This window comes from Globicephala melas, chromosome 2 (genome assembly GCF_963455315.2).
Source record: "Globicephala melas chromosome 2, mGloMel1.2, whole genome shotgun sequence".
Lineage (NCBI taxonomy): Eukaryota > Metazoa > Chordata > Mammalia > Artiodactyla > Delphinidae > Globicephala > Globicephala melas.
In genome coordinates, this window is record NC_083315.2 from 177,359,226 (window position 1) to 177,381,779 (window position 22,554).

General features: G+C 45.9%; 1 gene segment (V, D, J or C); it reads right to left on the reverse strand.

Moving 5' to 3' along the window:
* Positions 1-2,992: 2,992 nt before the first annotated feature.
* The window catches only part of LOC138842576 (immunoglobulin heavy constant delta-like), a 29,803-nt gene continuing 10,241 nt past the window's right edge, over positions 2,993-22,554 (reverse strand). The window contains 2 exon segments of the C gene segment in view: positions 2,993-3,266; positions 3,922-4,004. Of these exon segments, the coding sequence occupies positions 2,993-3,266; positions 3,922-4,004 (357 nt within the window).

Sequence of the window (22,554 nt, forward strand, 5' to 3'; positions counted from 1 at the left end):
TATATGAAGGAGTCCTGCCCTGTGTCACATGTGCTCTGCCCCGTTTCCATGGGACTTCAGAGCCCCTTGTGGGTGGGCTTCTCCAGCTCTTTACCCTCAGGAGGAGGCTCAGCCCATGCCCACCACTGTGCTTGGCCAGCCGGCCCTCTCCCTGGTGCCTGTGGCTCCTGCCTGCGCGGCTCCCAGCTTTCTTCTCGAGGACGGTGGCGGCCAGCCCCAGACAGCTATCGCTTATTCATCGGGACGTCCGGGCAGGCTGGCGGGATGGGGCCTGAGGACTGGCCTGTCTGCGTGAGCTCAGTGGGTGGACGGCTGGGTGGTGACTGGGGCCCCAGGAGGCTGATGCCGGCCTCCACCCTGGTGCTTGTGCAGCTGTGTTCCTGCGGCCTCCTGCACTGACCACTGAATGAGCCCCTCAGGGTTTGCTCACGGGGATGGGGACTGTTGCCTTTACCTTCATGTGGGGAGGGGCGGTGAGTCTGGGCTGGAGGCCAGTGGCGCAGGCGTGGTGGAGCCTGAACCGGGGTCTCAGTGGGAATTGAAGGACTCTTGAGGCAGAGCCTGGCTGGACACTTGGGACCTTGGGGCCCAGAGCTGCCCTCTGCCCCCTTCCCTCTGGCCCCTTGTCCACGTCCTCGGGGTGGGGAACCTCCTGCTCCCCAGGGACCACAGGCACCTCCCCAAGGTGTGCTCAGGTGGCAAGGGATTCTTTAATGAATTTTACTAGGAAAAGTTAGGAGACAGAGGTTGAACTGATTCCTGTGCTGGGCCCGTCCATCTCCTACCTCACATCGCCCCTGAGATGTGTGGGCCCAAGAAGCCTTTATTGGCAGGATACAGGGCGATGTCCCCTCTTCCGTAGCTTCTTCAGGCTGGTATTGGGCTCATGGACCCTACCTAACTGGGGCCACAGAACTCTCGCCTGCCTTGTTAAGGGGCCCCAGGGTGAGTTCTGCTGCCACCCTGACAGGATCTGTTTCAGGGAGCGGCTGGAATCCCTGCATCCCATCATCTTCACATGGAATTGCCATAATCTAGAGGAGACAAATCTTTCTAAGAGGATAAACAGACATGGGCCAAAGAGGAGAAGAGGAAAGATAGAGGTTCAAGGTCCTATGAGTGGAAGGAACCGAGAGAACAAGGGCCAGGTGAGAGCCACCCCTGGGCTGCCTGCTCCCTGAGTGAGAGGCCTCAGATAAGAAGCCCTGAGTACCTTTTTGGACTTGACCTGTTTGGTTTACCCAAAACCAGCGTTGTTCCTTTAACATGGCGCACATTCCCCCTTGGGCAGCAGCTAGCACGTTGATGGCCTTCTCAGGGGTCACTGTATCTGCAGAGATGTGCTTAGGGATAGGATCTAGCTCCCTCTTCTCATTAGCCTCAGTTAGGGTCAAAATAAGGGGTTGCTCAGGGTCTCCTACTCATAATATGGCCCCAAGGGATCCCAGAAGCTCTCTCCCCGGCAGTGGGCTGGGGCTTTCGGGGACAAGCAGAAAGGCATGCGAGCTCAAAGGCTGTTGAAGCCGGCAAACGAGAGGCCCAGTGAAGTAACGGGTGAGGGGCTTTCCGTCGACACCAGTTACAGTGCAGCTTTTAGAGGAAAGAGGCCAGTGTGAGAAATCAGGACAGAGTAAGAGGCTCCCGTATGGACTAAAAAGTCGATCTTGCTACCTGCCACGTCAAGGACGCCCGGGGCCCCTTGATGGAGATGGACATCTCGTTGGGGGGGCTGCCAGAATCCCCGGGCTGACTCCGTCGTCCAGCATGGCCGTCCCAGGAGCAGGAACCCCCCTTCCCCTTCGGGACCGAGGGCAGTCCCACTCTGCTGACCCGTCTGCTTGCAGACTGGGCATGGCCTGGGGGGCTCCTTCTGGCATTCATGGGCCCAATGGCCAGTCGGCTTGCATTTGAAGCATTCCCCTTTTCTGGTCTTACTTCCGGACTGATGGTTGAACTTTCTTGTGTCCTTTGGGTTCTCCCGAGGTTGCAAAACGTGGCTGACAGCTGGGCTATCAGCTGAGCTTGAGCTCTGACATGCCTCTACTCATGCTGAGTTCTTTCTCCCCCCTCCGGTTGATCTTGATTATTAAATACCCGCAAGACCACCTCTGCGAGCTGGTGCATAGGGGTTTGTGGGCCTAACTGTGACTTTTGGGGTTTTGCCTGATATCAGGGGCAGGCTGGCTGATGAAATGTTGTCCCAGCAGGGATTGCCCCTCAGGAGTGAAGGGGCCTCTGTTAGTAAACTTTCTAAACACCTCCACAAGGCATCATGAAGAGCTGCGTTTTCTTCTTTCTCTTGGGTCACTTCCTTGACCTTTTCATGGCTGACTGGCTTCCTAAAGTACTTTCTCTTTCCTTCTAATAGGCATTGGACCATCGTGACCTGACAGGTCACCCAGAGGGAGCGGCCAGAAATTTAAGAACGCGCGCGCGTGCACACGGAGCTCAGGGTATGTCCCGGCAGGAAGGTTGGCGCTGTTTCAGACAAGTGACAAGACAGAGGAAGGGGACTTTGAGCTCCTGGGCCCGGGTACGTGGGAAGGCAGATGCGGGTGTGGGGAGGCATGAGTCGGGCTTAACCTGAACACCCTCCAGTGGTGACGGGCTGATAAGGGGCTGCTGCGCCCTGAGGAATCGCCCTGCCCCTCCCGGTGGAAGGTGGGAGGCGAGGGTTTTTCTTGTTTGCTTTTTAACTTGCCCATGGCTCAGAATAATTCTTACCTCAGAGGGGCACATCTGGGGCTCCCCACGTTCGGCCCACACCCGTGTCAGCAAGCACTCCCCCCACTGCGTCCTTCTCGACTGCTCTCAATCCACTAAGCGTGGGTGGGCGCTGGCTCCTGGGGCTCCCGCTGGGCCGCACCCAGAGTCTTGAGAATCAGAAAACCCCGTCCCCGCCCCATCCCTGTAGAGTTTGACGACCAGGGTGCTGTTAGCACCCCGTTGGGCCGGCCCCTCCACCCGTCACGTGGATGCGGCCGAGGCAGAGTTAGGCCTGGTTCCCTGACCCCCGCTGCACCCCGCCTCCCACGATGGGGCAGCGGCCCCCGCGGCAGAGTCCACCCTGGGCTGAGACCCGCCAGGACACGCAAGCAGGCTGCTTGGTGGGCGATGGCAGCCGCACGGTGGGTGGGCTCTGTCCTGGAGCAGCGAGGCTGCTGAGTCCGCGGTGGGACCCGTAGACGTGCAGGCGCGAGCAGGGCGGTTGCGCATTTACAGAAGGAGACTCGGCGCTTGTGTTCTTGCGCGCCCAGCGGCAGCAGCTGCAGGTGGAATGGGCCAAAGGTTGGCCAGATGCTGCTGCCTGGGTCTTGCTCCCCCGGCTCCCTGGGGGTGGGGGCTCTCTCCTGGTGCAGAGGGGGCCCGCAGCTCACTGGGAAGGAAGGTGTGGGCGTGGGAGGGGCTCCCGAGGACTGAAGGAGCAGTGGCCGGGGGAGGTTCCGGGAGAGAATGTGGGTTAACCCCTCCCTGGGGGCTCACAGACGGCTCTGCACGCTGAGGTTTGTTGTCTGGTGACTTCAGAGCACTCGCCATCGCCTGGTGGAGGCTCCCGCCCAGCTAACTGAGCTGGAATTTGTCAGGCGTGTCACTGTTGTTAGGACAGTGGCTCCGCGATGTGTGAGCCCTTCCCCAAGACGGCGCAGCTGCCGTGAAGACTGTGACACGTGTCGCGGTGCAGGACCAGTGGTGACCAGGAGGAGAACGCAGCCCCTTGGCTGTGACCTTTGTGTCTGGGCGTGGGCGTGGGGCGTTGATTGGTCCCCTTCCTCTGCCTCAAGCGTGGAAGGTTGCCACATTCCTCCCGACGGCGGGACTCACCTTCACAGCCGAGCCAAGTGCAAGAGCCCCGGTAACACAGTATTCTTTCCTAGAGAAAGAATCCTAGAGAAAGAATTCTTTCCTAGGGGGAGTCTCTACATTTTGTCTCTAAAGGTGGAGAAGGGCTCCGGCTGCCCATAGCAGGACCACATGGAGGCCACCTTCTCGAGAAGCTCGTGTGCCTGGTGGGCACCCAGTGCAGATTACAAGTGCCCGCCCCACTTTTCAGCAGGTTTGTGACACCCATCGTCCTTCATATCCAAGATGCAGTGCCTTGCACGGTGCTCTATTACTTTACGCACCATTTAGAAAGAAAAATGCCGCCAGGGAACAGAACGGACCCAATGCTTAGAACTTAGCATTCTCACATTGTACGTATGGAAACATGGCCTTTAGACTTAATCAGGCATTGGTGCTGGGCTCTCCATCTGGCTTTCCAGTGCAACTTTGACCCCCTCTTCAGGACTGCTGCTAAGTGCATTGGACCTGCCCTCCCATCCTCTCTGGAGTCAGTTGGTTCCTTTGGGTTGGAAGAAAACTCCATTGTGTCTCAGGACATATTAGTCTCCAGGGAAACAGAATCAATAGGATGCACCTATGTCTGTACCTGTGTCTGTCTCTGTCTCTGTCTCATCTGTATCTAGAAGGAGATTTATTATAAGGCCGTGGCTCACACGATGGTAATCCACAATGTGCAGGGCGGCCCTCAGGCTGGAGACCCAGGGGAGCTGACGTGGAGAGCTCAGATCTGAGGGCCGTCCGCTTTGGCTTGCTGAGAGAGGATGTCTGGAGGGAAAGGTTTTTGAGATCCCACATGTCTGAGAATGTCTTTATTCTACCCTTACATTTTATTATCAGTTTGGGTGCAGAATTCTGTTAGAAATAATTTTTCTTCGCATAGCTTAGGCCATCTGATTGCATGTCCCCCTCAGTGACAGAACATTCTAGAATCACCTAAGGAGCTCAGGTAAGGGGTGACCTCTCCCCACCCAGATCCACCTCCAAGTGGACTGGAGCAAAGGTAATTTGATGGAGAAGGGGTAGTCTTTTCAACAGATGGTGCTGAAACATCTGGATGTCCACATGCACAAAATGAACCTAAGTGTAAACTTAACAGCAGTCACAAAATTAACTCATTGACCTAAATATAAAACATAAAACTATGGAACTTCTAGAAAATAGCAGAAAATCTAGGTGATCATGGTGTTGGCAATGAGATTTTAGATACAACACCAAAAGCACACTTCATGAAAAAGAAAAATTCATTAGCTGAACTTACTTAAAATGAAAAGTGTCTGCCTGCGAAAGACAGTCAAGAGAATGAAAACACAAGCCACAGATGTCTAGAAACATGCAAAACACGCAGCTGTGTCCAAAATGTGCAGAGCACTGTTAAAATCCAACAGTGAGGAAACAAACAACCCGATTTAAACATGAGCAAAAGATCTGAGCAGACCTCTCACCGCAGGAGACTTACAGACACAGATAAGTACATGACAAGAGGCTCCATATCACATGTCATTAGAGACTGCGAATTTAAACAGCAGTGACATACCACTACACAGCTTTAAAATGGTGGAAATCTGGAAACAAGGAACAAACACCCTGACAGTTCCAAACGCTGGAGAGGAGGTGGAGCCGCGGGAACACTCACCCACTCTTGGTGGAGCGCAGCATTCCAAACGCTGGAGAGGAGGTGGAGCCGCGGGAACGCTCACCCACTCTTGGTGGAGCGCAGCATGGCGCAGCCAGTTTGGAGGCCAGTTTGGCAGTTTCTTAAAAATCTACACATAATCTTACCATACAAACCGACAACTGCACTGCTAGATATTCATCCAAATGGCTGAAAACTTATGTCCTCCTCAAAACCTGCACACAGATGTTTATAGTTGATAAATGTTTATAGATGCTGTGCTCATAATTGCCCAAACTTGGAAGCAACCAACATGTCCCTCAGTAGGTGAGCTGGATTAATAGTGTGGTACATCCAGACAATGGGATAGTATTTTGCAATAAAGAGAAATGAGCTATCTGTTTCTGTTGAATCGATCCTTTCATCATTGTATAATGTCCTTCTTAGTCTGTGACTGTTTTTGACTTTAGAGTCTGTTTTGTCTAAATGTGCCCGTCCCAGCCTTCTTTTGTTTACCATTTTCACGGAACACTGTTTTCCATCCCTTCACTTTCAGCCCATGTGTGTGTTTAAATCTAAAGTGAGTCTCTTGTGGACAGCACATAGCTGGGTCTTGTTTTTCCTCCATTCAGCCACCCTATATCTTTTGACTGGATAATTTAACCATTTACTTTTAAAGTAACTATTGGTAGGAAAATGCCTACTATCACCATTTTGTTAATAGTTTTCTCTCTGTCTTGTAGTTATTTTGTTCCTCTTTTTCTTTCTTGTTCCCTTACTTTGTGTTTCATTGATTTTTTTTGTTTTTTTGGGCTGCATCACACTGCATGCAGGATCTTAGTTCCCTGACCAGGGATTGAACCTGCGCCCCCTGCACTGGAAGCAGGGAGTCTTAACCACTGGACTGCCAGGGAAGTCCCTGTGTTTCATTGATTTTTTTTTGTGGTGATAGTTTTTGATTCCTTTGCTGTTCAATGGGTATAAAGTTTCAGAAATGCAAAATGAGTTAAGTTCTAGGATCTGCTATACGATATAGTACCTGAGGTAACAACACTGCACTGTGCACCTCAACATTTTTTAGAGAGAAGATCTCATGTTAAGCGTTCTACACACACACACACACACACACACACACACACACCCCTCCAAAACAATAAACCCAAAGGCACAAGGAAACTTTTAGAGGTAATGGATATGTCTGTTACCTTGATTGTAGTGATGGTTTCATAGGTGTATGCATGTGTCCAAACTCATGTATACATTAAATACATGCAGGTATTTTATATATCAATTATACCTCCATAAAGCTGTTAAAAAAGAAGTTAATAAAAAATAAATACGCTATCAAGCCACAAAACACATGGAGGAATCTTAAATGCATATTGCTAAGTAAAAGAAGCCAATTGGAGAAGGCTACATGCTGTGTGATTCTAACTGTATGATTTTCAGAAAGGCACCTCTATACAGACAGAAGAAAGATCATTGGTAGCCAGGCACTTGCAGGGGAGGGGTGAGGAATGAATAGGTGAAGTACAGGGGATCATCAGGGCAGTAAAATTATACTGTATGATGCTGAATTTGTGGCTACATGGTCTGCAGCTTAAACAGCATATCTGACCAAGGCAGTTCCATGGACAGTAGCCTGGGGGCCTCTGGATGCAAATGACATTGTGCATTTGTCAAAACTCATAGAGTTGTACACATAAAGTAACTACTGTAACACCATAATGTTAACTATAGACTTCAGTTAATAATAATATATTAATATATTAATATTGGTTCATCATTTATAACAAATAGAGCACACTGATTCAACATATTAATAATAGGTGAGACTGTGGGTGTATGTGGGGTGCACTGGAGTATAGGGAACTCTCTGTATTTCCTGCTCAATTTATCTGTTAACCTAAAACTATTCTAAAAGAACAAAGTCTGTTTTTTAAAAAATATCATTATGCTGTGCAGAAAAACAAAAGCAGAACCATGGACAGTGGCGTAAACAGACGGCTGGACCAAGTCAGCACCACGGACAGCAGCCTCGAAGGCCTTGGGTACAAACATGGCACAGCCATCGTCTGATGTGGAAAATGCAGCATCGTGCACAGCAAAGTAGCCTTATGTGAGGTAGTTTCAGATTAAGAAAGCATTCTGGACCATCGTCCCATGACCTCATGTGTCTTAGGGCGTAAACCATGTCCATTTTTGTAACCTGACGGCCCAAGTTCTTGGAGTCATGCATGCATGGACCATGAGAAGAACAGATTGATCCTGAGTAGGGTAGGCGGAATTCTAAGATGGTTCCTTATTCTGATGTGAAATTTGTATCTATATATAAATATATTAATATAAATATATTTAAATTAAAGTATAGTTGATTCTCCCAAGTTCAGTTAACATTCTTATGACTAATGCTTTGAATTCTTTGGTACATTGTTTATTTGTTTCATTAGCTGTTTTTTTAGGGGTTTTCTCTTGCTCTTTCAATTGAGACCAGTTACTCTGTCTTTTAATTTTGCTTAACTTTCTCTGTATCTATGAGATTAGGTGAAGCAGTCACCTATCCTGGTCTGGAAGGGGTGTCCTTGTGTGGGAGTGTCCCTATGCGGTCTGTGTGTGCCCAGAGCCTTTGGTGGGAGAGCTGGCTCTGATGTGAGCACCGGTCATATCTGCCCCCAGGGTGTGCTGGCAGCTACCACCTTGGTAGGTGGTGAGGCTGGAGATGGAGGGGCTGGAGCCCAAGCCAAGTGTGAGCCAGAGCTTCTCCTTTATTCAGGGGTCATCAACCCCCTACTGGGGAAGGGTCAGGTCTCAAGTTGCTGGGGCAGAAGCCCTGAGGGTCGGGTCTGATCTGGTTCTGGTCCCTCTAAGGGCGCACTCTCCCCCCTCCCAGCAATGGCACCTTCACCTCGAGGAGAGCAGAGCTGGAACAAGAGGGGCCAGAGTGGGTGTCCGTTGTGGGCCAGGGTGTGCGCTGGGACAGCCCTTGCACCCCAGCAGACCCGACACAGCTCCCAGTCCACCACCTCCACAAGTGCGAGCAGTGGCCGTTCTCAGCCCCTTCAGATGCGGAGCCGGCCCTGTCCCCCCAACCCCACGCCCTCCTTGGCAACAGCAGCCTTCGCCCTAGTGGGGAGCTGCGCCAAAGCAAGAGAGGCTGGAGCATGTGCCCAGTGCGGGCGGGGCCTGCAGTGGGGCTGTCGCTGGAAACTGGCCAGAGCCCTGGATGTTTCCAGTCTCCTCCCTCCACCTTGTTCCCAGGAGTAAGCAGGTGTGTGCGTGCTCTGCATGAGCAGAGTCTAGGCTTCTTACAGCCCTCCTCTTAGTCCCACTGGTTTTCAAACCAGCTAAGGGGACTCATATTCCTGGTGGTGGACCCCAGGGCTGGGGAGCCCAACATGTGTCTTGAAGTGCTCACTCCCCAGGGAGGGTCTCCAAGACTGTACAAGCCTCCGCCTCTTCTGTGTCCCTCTAAGGAGTGGTTCCCGACCCAGTCGCTCCTCTTCCTTTCCTACCTGACTCCGTGTGGACCTTCCTTGCAGCCTTGGTTATACATCCCGCCAGCCTCCAGTGAGTCTTCAGTGAGAACTGCTCTACACGTACATGTGACTTTGATGTGCTCGTGGTGGGAGGGGAGCTTAGGGTCCTCCTACCCCACCATCTCCATCTCCTCCTCCCTTAACCAATTCTTTTCTTTTTTCCACCCTCCCACTCCCCTACCATCTGACATAAGATGTGTTAGTGGTGATTTACTGTATCACAGTGTATAAGATGCAGGATACCCAAAGTTGAGTGTTATTCATCAAGAAGAGAAATGAACATCCCCCAAAGATATTTAAACTGATATGTTGGACTTCACCTCCTCTTTCTGGAGGCAAGTTTTAAGTCGAATGCGAGATAATTTCACTGGATTAGGTGGAAGATAATATTGCTTTTTCTTTTTCTAATTTGGAAACTAAAAGTGGTCCAAAGTGGTTGACAAGGAGTGGTTTGTGGTGGTTTTGGTCTGTGTCAAGTTTCTAAGCTCTAACTGGATTTCTTAGACTTCCCTTCCCGGTGTGTCCCCCTAGATTAGGGTTGGTCTTAAAAAGTTTACAGTTTTTGGAAAGCAAGCATGAAGCAGCAGTCCTGGAAGGCTGGTGCAGAGCCCCAGTGCAGCCAAGGCCCATGCGTCTTGTCACTGACCTGCACACTCACTTTGTTAGTGTGGAGAAGCTGCTTCTGCAGCCCTGCAGATACCCTTCAGGTTGTCTGAGTCCTGGGCCAGGCAGAAGTACAGCTCCATCCTGAGGGTCACAGGTGTGAGAGAGACACAGGCTCCAGATTTTCCTGAAGGGTTTCAGTTTCTTTATGGGTTAGTTTTCTCTTGCTTTCCTCTACTTAAAATTTTAAAAAAAACAAACTGTCGTAAAATACGCATAGCAAAATTTACCGTGTTAAAACCTATGTACAGTTCAACGTGTACAATGATGTTAAATTCATTCATAATATTGTGCAACCATCCCCATCATCCATCCCCATCACTATTTTCATCTTGTAAAACCAAAATTCTATCCCCATTAAACAATAATCCCCTATTCTCCCCCCACCTCCCACCTGGTAACCACCGTTCCACTTTCTCTTTCTGTGAATTAGACAACTCTAAGTACCTAAATATAAGTGGAATCATACAGTATTTATCTTTTTGTGACTAATATTTCACTTAGCATAATGTCATCAAGGTTCATCCAAGTTGTAATGTATGTCACAATTTCTTTCCTTTTTAAGGGGGATAATATTCTATTGTATGTATATACCACATTTTGCTTATCCATTCATTCATCCATGGACATTTAAGTTGCTTCCACATTTTAGCTATTGTGAATAATGTTGCTGTGAACATGGGTATAAAAGTATCTCTTCAAGACCCTGCTTTCAATTCTTTTGGGTATATACCCAGAAGTGAAATTGCTGGATCATATGTAGTTCTTTTTTAAATTTTTTGAGGAACTTCCAAGCTGTTTTGCACAGCAGCTATGCCATTTTACATTCTCACCAACAGTGCACAAGGGTTCCAGTTTCTCCATATCCTTGCCAACATTTGTTATTTTCTGTTTTTTAAAAAATCATAGCTGTTCTAATAGCTATGTGTGTGTGTGTGAGGTGGTATCACATTGTTGTTTGGATTTGCATTTCTCTAATGATTTGTGATACTGAGCACCTTTCCATGTGCTTGTTGGCCATTTATATATTTCCTTTGGAGAAATGTTAATTCAAGTCCTTTGCCCATTTTTGCATCAGGTTAGTTATTTCTTTGTTGTTGAATTTTAGGAGTTCTCTGTATATTCTGGGTATTAATTCCTTATCAGGAATTTGCAAATGTTTTCTCCTATTCTATGGGCTGCCTTTTTTTTTTTTTTTTTTTTTTACGGTGCGCGGGCCTCTCACTGTTGTGGCCTCTCCCATTGTGGAGCACAGGCTCCAGACGCTCAGGCTCAGCGGCCATGGCGCACGGGCCAAGCCGCTCCGCGGCATGTGGGATCTTCCCGGACCGGGGCACGAACCCTTGTCCCCTGCATCAGCAGGTGGACTCTCAACTACTGCGTCACCAGGGAAGCCCTGGGCTGCCTTTTTATTCTGTGGATAGTGTCTTTTTTTATTTTAACATCTTTATTGGAGTATAATTGCTTTACAATTTTGTGTTAGTTTCTGCTTTATAAAAAAGTGAATCAGCTATATGTATACATATGGGGATAGTGTCTTTTGATGCATGAAATTCAAAAATTTTCATGAAGTCTAATTTGTCTCTTCTTTACTTTTGTTGCCTATACTTTTTTTTTTTTTTTTTTGGTACGTGGGCCTCCCACTGCTGTGGTCTCTCTTGTTGCAGAGCACAGGCTCCGGACGCGCAGGCTCAGTGGCCATGGCTCACGGGCCCAGCTGCTCCGTGGCATGTGGGATCCTCCTGGACCGGGGCACGAACCTGTGTCCCCTGCATCGGCAGGCGGACTCTCAATGACTGCGCCACCAGGGAAGCCCTGTTACCTATACTTTTGGTGTCATATCCAAGAAATCACTGTCAATTTTAATGTTGTGAAGCTTTTGCCCTATGTTTTCCTCTAAGAGTTTTATAGTTTAAAGTCCTACATTTAAGTCTGATCCATTTTCAGTTAGTTTTTGTACACAGTATTAGACAAGGTCCAACTTCATTCTCTTGCATGTGAATATCCAGTTTCCCAGTACCATTTGTTGAAAAGATTGTCTTTTCCCAATTGTATGCTCTTGGCACCCTTGTCAACAATCATTAGGTCATATATGTGAGGGTATATTTCTGGACCATATTTTAGTCCATTGGGCTGTGTCTGTCTTTATGCCAGTACCAAACTGGTTTGATTACTGTAGCTTTGTAGTAAGTTTTGAAATTAGGAAGTGTGAGTCCTAAAACTTTGTCCTTATTTTTCATGATCATTCTCATCATTTGGGGGTCCTTTGAGATTCCGTATAGATTTTAGGATGGGTTTAAAAAAATTTTCTGAAAAAAATGTAATTGGGATATTTTAAAACAACTTTATTGGAGTATAATTGTTTTACAATGGTGTGTTAGTTTCTGCTTTATAACAAAGTGAATCAGCTATACATATACATATATCCCAATATCTCCACCCTCTTGGTCTCCCTCTCACCCCTCCCTATCCCACCCCTCTAGGTGGTCACAGAGCACCCAGCTGATCTCCCTGTGCCATGCAGCTGCTTCCCATTAGCTATCTCTTTTACATTTGGTAGTATATATAAGTCCATGCCATTCTCTCATTTCATCCCAGTGTAGCCTTCCCCCTCTCCGTGTCCTCAAGTCCATTCTCTACATCTGTGTCTCTATTCCTGTCCTGCCCCTAGGTTCTTCAGAATTTTTTTTTTTAAGATTCCATATATATGTGTTAGCATACAGTATTTGTTTTTCTCTTTCTGATTTACTTCACTCTGTATGACAGTCTCTAGGTCTATCCACCTCACTACAGATAACTCAATTTTATTTCTTTTTATGGCTGAGTAATATTCCATTGTATATATGTGCCACATCTTCTTTATCCACTCATCTGTCAATGGACACTTAGGTTGCTTCCATGTCCTGGCTATTGTAAATAGTGCTGCCATGAACATTGTGGTACATGACTCTTTTGGAATTATGGTTTTCTCAGGGTATATGCCCAGTAGTGCGATTGCTGGGTCATATGGTAGTTCTATTTTAAGTTTTTTAAGGAACCTCCAAACTGTTCTCCATAGTGGCTGTACCAATTTACATTCCAACCAACAGTGCAAGAAGGTTCCCTTTTCTCCACACCCTCTCCAGCATTTATTGTTTGCAGATTTTTAGAGGATGGCCATTCTGACTGGTGTGAGGTGATACCTCATTGTAGTTTTGATTTACATTTCTCTAATGATTAGTGATGCTGAGCATATTTTCACGTGTTTGTCAGCAATCTGTATATCTTCTTAGGAGAAATGTCTATTTAGGTCTTCTGCCCATTTTTGGATTGGGTTGAGTTTTTTTTTATATTGAGCTGCATGAGCTGCTTGTATATTTTAGAGATTAATCCTTTGTCAGTTGCTTCATTTGCAAATATTTTCTCCCATTCTGAAGGTTGTCTTTTCACCTTGTTTTTGGGTTCCTTTGCTGTGCAAAAGCTTTTAAGTTTCATTAGGTCCCATTTGTTTATTTTTGTTTTTATTTCCATTTCTCTAGGAGGTGGGTCAAAAAGGATCTTGCTGTGATTTATGCCATAGAGTGTTCTGCCTATGTTTTCCTCTAAGAATTTCATGGTGTCCGGCCTTACATTTAGGTCTTTAATCCACTTTGAGTTTATTTTTGTGTATGGTGTTAGGGAGTGTTCTAATTTCATTCTTTTACATGTAGCTGTCCAGTTTTCCCAGCACCATTTATTGAAGAGGCTGTCTTTTCTCCACTATATATTCTTGCCTCCTTTATCAAAGATAAGGTGACCATATGTGCATGGGTTTATCTCTGGGATTTCTATCCTGTTCCATTCATCTATATTTCTGTTTCTGTGCCAGTACTATACTGTCTTGATTAATGTAGCTTTGTAGTATAGTCTGAAGTCAGGGAGCCTGATTCCTCCAACTCCGTTTTTCTTTCTCAAGATTGCTTTGGCTATTCGGGGTCTTCTGTGTTTCCATACAAATTGTGAAATTTTTTGTTCTAGTGCTGTGAAAAATGCCAGTGGTAGTTTGACAGGGATTGCATTGAATCTGTAGATTGCTTTGGATAGTAGAGTCATTTTCACAATGTTGATTCTTCCAATCGAAGAACATGGTATATCTCTCCATCTGTTTGTATCATCTTTAATTTCTTTCATCAGTGTCTTATAATTTTCTGCATACAGGTCTTTTGTCTCCTTAGGTAGGTTTATTCCTAGATATTTTGTTCTTTTTGTTGCAATGGTAAATGGGAGTGTTTTCTTAATTTCAGTTTCAGATTTTTCATCATTACTGTATAGGAATGCAAGAGATTTCTGTGCATTAATTTTGTACCCTGTTACTTTACCAAATTCATTGATTAGCTCTTGTAGTTTTCTGGTAGCATCTTTAGGATTCTCTATGAATAGTATCATGTCATCTGCAAACAGTGACAGCTTTACTTCTTTTCCGATTTGGATTCCTTGTATTTCTTTTTCTTCTCTGATTGCTCTGGCTAAAACTTCCAAAACTATGTTGAATAATAGTGGTGAGAGTGGGAAACCTTGTCCTGCTCCTGATCTTAGTGGAAATGGTATCAGTTTTTCACCATTGAGGATGATGTTGGCTGTGGGTGTGTCATATATGGCCTGTATTATGTTGAGGAAAGTTCCCTCTATGCCTACTTTCTGGAGGGTTTTTATTATGAATTGGTGTTGAATTTTGTCGAAAGTTTTCTCTGCATCTATTGAGATGATCATATGGGTTTTCTCCTTCAATTTGTCAATATGGTGTATCATGTTGATTGATTTGCCTATATTGAAGAATCCTTGCATTCCTGGGATAAACCCCACTTGATCATAGTGTATGATCCTTTTAATGTGCTGTTGGATTCTGTTTGCTAGTATTTTGTTGAGGATTTTTGCATCTATGTTCATCAGTGATATTGGCCTGTAGTTTTCTTTCTTTGTGACATCTTTTTCTGGTTTTGGTATCAGAGTGATGGTGGCCTCGTAGAATGAGTTAGGGAGTGTTCCTCCCTCTGCTATATTTTGGAAGAGTTTGAGAAGGATAGGTGTTAGCTCTTCTCTAAATATTTGATAGAATTAACCTGTGAAGCCATCTGGTCCTGGGCTTTTGTTTGTTCGAAGATTTTTAATCACAGTTTCAATTTCAGTGTTTGTGATTAGTCTGCTCATATTTTCTATTTCTTCCTGGTTCAGCCTCGGCAGGTTGTGCATTTCTAAGAATTTGTCCATTTATTCCAGGTTGTCCATTTTATTGGCATAGAGTTGCTTGTAGTAATCTCTCATGATCCTTTGTATTTCTGCAGTGTCAGTTGTTACTTCTCCTTTTTCATTTCTAATTCTATTGATTTGAGTCTTCTCCCTTTTTTCTTGATAAGTCTGGCTAATGGTTTATCAACTTTGTTTATCTTCTCCAAGAACCAGCTTTTAGTTTTACTGATCTTTGCTATTGTTTCCTTCATTTCTTTTTCATTTATTTCTGATCTGATCTTTATGATTTCTTTCCTTCTGTTAACTTTGGGGTTTTTTTGTTCTTCTTTCTCTAATTGCTTTAGCTGTAAGGTTAGGTTGTTTATTTGAGATATTTCTTGTTTCTTAAGGTAGGATTGTATTGCTAGAGCTTCCCTCTTAGAACTGCTTTTGCTGCATCCCATTGGTTTTGGGTCATCCTGTTTTAATTGTCATTTGTTTTTAGGTATTTTTTGATTTCCTCTTTGATTTCTTCAGTGATCTCTTGGTTATTAAGTAGTGTGTTGTTTAGCCTCCATGTGTTTGTATTTCTTACAGATTTTTCCTGTAATTGATATCTAGTCTCATAGCGTTGTGGTCAGAAAAGATACTTGATATGATTTCAATTTTCTTAAATTTACCGAGGCTTGATTTGTGACCCAAGATATGATCTATCCTGGAGAATGTTCCATGAGCACTTGAGAAAAATGTGTATTCTGTTGTTTTGGGATGGAATGTCCTATAAATATCAATTAAGTCCATCTCATTTAACGTATCACTGAAAGCTTGTGTTTCCTTATTTATTTTCATTTTGCATGATGTGTCCATTGGTGAAAGCGGGGTGTTAAAGTCCCCTACTATGAATGTGTTACTGTCGATATCCCCTTTTATGGCTGTTAGCATTTGCCTATGTATTGAGGTGCTCCTATGTTGGGTGCATAAATATTTACAATTGTTATATCTTCTTCTTGGATCGATCCCTTGGTCATTATGCAGTGTCCTTCTTTGTCTCTTCTAATAGTCTTTGTTTTAAAGTCTACCTTGTCTGATATGAGAATTGCTACTCCAGCTTTCTTTCGATTTCCATTTGCATGGAATATCTTTTTCCATTCCCTCACTTTCAGTCTGTATGTGTCCCTAGGTCTGAAGTGGGTCTCTTGTAGACAGCATATATACAGGTTTTGTTTTTGTATCCATTCAGCCAATCTATGTCTTTTGGTTGAAGCATTTAAAACATTTACCTTTAAGGTAATTATCGATATGTATGTTCCTATTACCATTTTCTTAATTGTTTTGGGTTTATCATTTTAGGTCTTTTCCTTCTCTTGTGTTTCCTGCCTAGAGAAGTTCCTTTAGCATTTTTTGTAAAGCTGCTTTGGTGGTGCTGAATTCTCTTAGCTTTTGCTTGTCTGTAAAGGTTTTAATTTCTCCATCAAATCTGAATGAGATACTTGCTGGGTAGAGTAATCTTGGTTGTAGGTTTTTCTCCTTCATCACTTTAAATATGTCCTGCCACTCCCTTCTGGCTTGCAGAGTTTCTGCTGAAAGATCAGTTGTTAACTGTATGGGGATTCCCTTATGTGTTATTTGTTGTTTTTCCCTTGCTGCTTTTAATATTTGTTCTTTGTCTTTAATTTTTGATAGTTTGATTAATATGTGTCTTGGCATATTTCTCCTTGGATTTATCCTGTATGGGACTCTCTCTGTGCTTCCTGGACTTGATTGACTATTTCCTTTCCCATATTAGGGAAGTTTTCAACTATAATCTCTTCAAATATTTTCTCAGTCCCTTTCTCTTTCTTTTCTTCTTCTGGGACCCCTATAATTCGAACGTTGTTGCATTTAATGTTGTCCCAGAGGTCTCTGAGACTGTCCTCAATTCTTTTCAATCTTTTTCCTTTATACTGCTCTGCAGTAGTTATTTCCACTATTTTATCTTCCAGGTCACTTATCGGTTCTTCTGCTGCAGTTATTCTGCTATTGTTCCCTTCTAGAGAATTTTAAATTTCATTTATTGTGTCGTTCATCACTGTTTTTTGCTCTTTAGTTCTTCTAGGTCCTTGTTAAATGTTTCTTGCATTTTCTCTATTCTATTTCCAAGATTTTGGATCATCTTTACTATCATTATTCTGAATTCTTTTTCAGGTAGACTGCCTATTTCCTCTTCATTTGTTAGGTCTGGTGGGTTTTTATCTCGCTCCTTCATCTGATGTGTGTTTCTTTGTCTTCTCATTTTGGTTAACTTACTGTGTTTGGGGTCTCCTTTTTGCAGGGTGCAGGTTCGTAGTTCCCGTTGTTTTTGGTGTCTATCCCCAGTGGCTAAGGTTGGTTCAGTGGGTTGTGTAAGCTTCCTGGTGGAGGGGACTAGTGCCTGTGTTCTGGTGGATGAGGCTGGATCTTGTCTTTCTGGTGGGCAGGTCCACGTCTGGTGGTGTGTTTTGGGGTGTCTGTGGACTTGTTACGATTTTAGGCAGCCTCTCTGCTAATGGGTGGGGTTGTGTTCCTGTCTTGCTGGTTGTTTGGCATAGGGTGTCCAGCACTGTAGCTTGCTGGTCGTTGAGTGAAGCTGGGTGCTGGTGTTGAGATGGAGATCTCTGGGAGATTTTCACCGTTTGATATTACGTGGAGCTGGGAGGTCTCTTGTGGACTAGTGTCCTGAAGTTGGCTCTCCCACCTCAGAGGCACAGCACTGACTCCTGGTTGGAGCACCAAGAGCCTGTCCTCCACACGGCTCAGAATGAAAGGGAGGAAAAAAGAAAGAAAGAAGAAGATAAAATAAAATAAAATGAAGTTAGTAAAATAAAAAATAATTCTTAAGAAAAAAATTCTTTAAATAAAAACAAAAAACGGACAGACAGAACCCTAGGGCAAATGGTGAAAGCAAAGCTATACAGACAAAATCACAGACAGAAGCATACACATGCACACTCACAAAAAGAGGAAAAGGGGGAAAAATATATTGTTGCTCCCAAAATCCACCTCCTCAATTTGGGATGATCCGTTGTCTATTCATGTATTCCACAGATGCAGGTACATCAAGTTGATTGTGGAGCTTTAATCCGCTGCTTCTGAGGCTGCTGGGAGAAATTTCCCTTTCTCTTCTTTGCACAGCTCCCAGGGTTCAGTTTTGGATGTGGCCCTGCCTCTGCGTGTAGGTCGCCGGAGGGCGTCTGTTCTTTGCTCAAACAGGACGGGGTTAAAGGAGCCGCTGATTTGGGGGCTCCGGCTCACTCAGGCCGGGGGGAGGGAGGGGTGCACATGCGGGGCTGGCCTGCGGCGGCAGAGGCCGCCGTGACGTTGCACCAGCCTGAGGCGCGCCGTGCATTCTCCTGGGGAAGTTGTCCCTGGATCCCAGGACCCTGGCAGCGGCGGGCTGCACAGGCTCCCCGGAAGGGGGGTGTGGATAGTGACCTGTTCTCACACACAGGCTTCTTGGTGGCGGCAGCAGCAGCCTTAGTGTCTCATGCTTGTCTCTGGGGTCCTCGCTGTTAGGCGCGGCTTGCGCCCGTCTCTGGAGCTCCTTTAAGCAGCGCTCTTAATCCCCTCTCCTCGCGCACCAGGAAACAAAGAGAGAAGAAAAAGTCACTTGCCTCTTCGGCAGGTCCAGACTTCTCCCCAGACTCCCTCCCGGCCAGCCGTGGTGCACTAACCCCCTGCAGGCTGTGCTCACGCCGCCAACCCCCGTCCTCTCCCTGCGCTCCGACCAAAGCCCGAGCCTCCGCTCCCAGCCCCGCCCGCCCCAGCAGGTGAGCAGACAAGCCTCTCGGGCTGGTGAGTGCCGGTCGGCACCGATCCTGTGCGGGAATCTCTCCGCTTTGCCCTCCGCACCCCTGTGGCTGTGCTCTCCTCCGCGGCTTCGAAGCTCTCCCCCTCCGCCACCCGCAGTCTCCGCCCGCGAAGGGGCTTCCTAGTGTGTGGAAACCTTTCCTCCTTCACGGCTCCCTCCCGCTGGTGCAGGGCCCGTCCCTATTCTTTTGTTTCTGTTTATTCTTTTTTCTTTTGTCCTACCCAGGTACGTGGAGAGTTTCTTGCCTTTTGGGAGGTCTGAGGTCTTCTGCCAGCATTCAGTAGGTGTTCTGTAGGAGTTGTTCCATGTGTAGATGTATTTCTGGTGTTATCTGTGGGGAGGAAGGTGATCTCCGCGTCTTACTCTTCCGCCATCTTGAAGCTCTCCTGTTATTTTTAATAGTTATTAGTTTTGTATATTCTGCATTTTTTTCTACTTAGAAAGTTATCATGCTTTAACATATTTTTGGTCTTGCTGAATCCACCAAGACCTCTAGTACAATGTTGCTTCCAACAAATTCTCTTTAAGAAAAAATATTTAAAGGTTTTTGGTAGATAAACCTTGTCAGGCCAAAGAATTCCATTGCATTTTTAATTTGTCAAAAGTTTTATATCATAAAAGAGTGTTAAATTCTTTCAACTTTTTTTTTCTGTACTTTTGAGATGATCTTAAATTTTCTCTCCTTTAATATGTTAGTGCTTTGAATGACAATGATAGATTTTGTAATGTTAAACTATCCTTGTCTTTTTGAGATAAACCTGACTGGGTCATGGTGAATTATCTGTTTTTTATAAGGAGCAAAATTATTTGCTAATATTTTCTTTGGAATATTTGTATCTGTTTCATGAATGAGACCGTCCCGCAACTTTCTTTCCCATGCTATCCTTGTCTGGCTCTGGATTAAGGTTACATTGACTTGTAGAATGAATTGGGCATTATTCCCGCTTTTTCACTTTTTGCGAGTTTCTATAAAATTTGAATGATTTTTTAAAATTTGATAAAACATGGCCCTGGTATTTTTATTTGAAAAGATTTTAAACTACTTCAACTTATTTAATTAATATAGTACTATTGAGCTTTTCTGTTGAGTCATTTTTGATAAGATACTTTTCTAGTATTTTAAAATTTTATCTAAAAATTAGTGCAATACATTTATTTATTATATCCTCTTACTACTTTTTTATCAATAACTAATTTTAATCCCTCTTTTTTAATATATTTAAAAAAATTAAATTTATTTTTGGCTGTGTTGGGTCTTCATTGCTGCACGCAGGCTTTCTCTAGTTGCGGTGAGCAGTGGTTACTCATCGTTGCAGTGCATGGGCTTCTTGTTGCCGTGGCTTCTCTTGTTGCGGAGCACGGGCTCTAGGTGCGTGGGCTTCAGTAGTTGCAGCACACGGGCTTAGTAGTTGCTACACGTGGGCTCTAGGGCACGTGGGCTCCAGTAGTTATGGGCTCAGTAGTTGTTGCTCGCGGGCTCTAGAGTACAGGCTCAGTAGTTGTGGTACATGGGCTTAGTTGCCCCACGGCATGTGGGATCTTCCATGGCTTGAACATGTGTCCCCTGCATTGGCAGGCATATTCTTAACCATGCACCACCAGCAAGTCCCAGTCCCTCTTTTTATTACAATTTTTTTTTTTTTTGCGTTACGTGGGCCTCTCACTGTTGTGGCCTCTCACGTTGTGGAGCACAGGCTCCGGACACGCAGGCTCAGCAGTCATGGCTCACGGGTCCAGCCGCTCCGCGGCATGTGGGATCTTCCCGGACTGGGGCACGAACCTGTGTCCCCTGCATCGGCAGACGGACCCTCAACCACTGCACCACCAGGGAAGCCCTATTACATATATTTTTATTTTTGTTTTTTGCCATCTCTCTTTTATTCTTGTCTAGTTTCCTCAGAGGTCTGTCCCTTTTAAGAAACAATTTTGGATTTGTTGTCCCTCTTTGTTGCTTCACTTCTTATATTTCATTGATTTTTTTGTTTATATGTTTATTATCTACTTCCTTCTTTCTTTGTGTTTACTTTGCTGCTCTTTTCCCAACTTTAAAACTTGGACTCTTTATTAATTCAGTGCTTTCTCCTTTCCAGACATTTAAGGCCATGGATTTCTCTTCTGATTTGACCCACGAGACATGTGGAGTTCAATTATCCTTTTGTCCTGGATGTCTTTCTCATTTGCAGTGCTGTCAGAGAACTTGACACTGTGCCTTTAATATTTTGCAGTTTACCTGTGGCCCAACAGGTGTTGAGCTTTACAGGTCGGCTATGTGTTCGGGGAGAGTGGGGCTGGCTGGACCGCGCTGGTGGACCCTGCTCTTAGGTCTGGAGCCCAGTCTAGCCAGGTCCCTGCCACCTCGCCATTGAGACTGCTCTTGGGAGGCCACCTGGATCCCCTCAGCCTCTGCCCAGACCCTTCAGGAGCAGGGATGCAGTGCAGCTCTCCCTCCACACGGCACCCCTCGTGGTGTCCCCGCCAGTCCTGGGCGCCGACCCTGCCACGTGCTGGTCCCCAGTTGGGTCCTCCGCCTCTGAGTGCTTCCCAAGCCCCTAAGTCCTGGCTGCATCGATGCTGTGATGCAGGAGGCCCTGGGGCCACTCTATCTCCACAGGCCCTCAGCCTTCTCTAGACATGTGTGTGATCTGAGTGCTTCTCTCGGTGCACACCCCCTCCCTTCAGGATCTCTTGGCTTCCACCCTCCCTCCTGCACAGCCTGCTGTCCAGTGCAAGATTGAAAAGCACCGCCCCCCCCTGCCAGATGTCTCCTGGGGCTTCCCATCGACCCAGAATAAAGCCCGGAGCTCAAACAGGGCTGGCATGGCCCCTGAGGTCAGCCCTGCTCTGTCTCCTGACCTCCTTCTCCCCAGACTTCCATCTGCTCATGCAGCCCCGCTGGCCTTCCCACTGCTCCTTGAACTTGCCAAGCCATTTCTGCCCCTGGAACTTTTTACCTTCTGCTCCTTCTGCGAGGATGCACCTCCCCAACCCCATGCAGACCGTGCATCCTCTCAGACCACGCCAGGCACTGAGGTGCCCGTCCTTGCCTGGCTACCTTGCCCTTCGTAGGGCGTTGATCAGGTTCTAATTATATCGTTCTCCCCCATCAGGACAGTGGTGCCATGTGCAGTCACACGTGTGTGTCTCCACCTTAACACCTGTGTGGCACGCAGTGGGTCGGCTTGAATAGTTGCCATCTGACGGATGGTCTGCTGTTGATAGTTGCTTTTCTTTGATTACCTGTGACTTTTGACAATTTCCCGTGTTTTATTGGTTATTTGTTGTTTACAACTCGCTGGAAATGATCTCCCCCTCCTCACCTTCTGCTGAAAACTTTTCCTTGAAGTTTGTCCCATTCACGTTTTTTTCAACGTTCATTTAGTTGGACTCTGTGAATATTAATTTTATGGATTAACTTGACTCGGCCACAGGACCCAGATATTTGGCCAAACACTAGTCCAAACGGTGAAGGTATTTGAAAATGGGATTAACATTTAAATCAGTAGATGTTGCATAAAGCAGATTGTCCTACGTGGGTGGGCCTCATCTAATCAGGTGAAGGCCTTAAGAGGAAAAGCTCGAGGTTCCCTGAGGGAGAGGGGATTTGCCTCTGGACTCAAACTGTGGCATCAACTCTTCCCTGGGTCTCTGGGCTGCTGGCCCACCCTACAGGTTTTGGACTCTCCAAATCTTGACAATCACAGGACCCAATTCCTTAGACTCTCTCTTCCCCGCTATCTGTATATCAGTATACGCATGTACATTTATCTCTCTATCTCGTATATTTATTCTCTGAAGAACCCTGACTGATACAGACTCTTTTGCATGTTATATACTTCAGCCGCTCTCTCTCCCATAGTATTTAGCTTTGTTTATTGTGATTTTATCCTCAT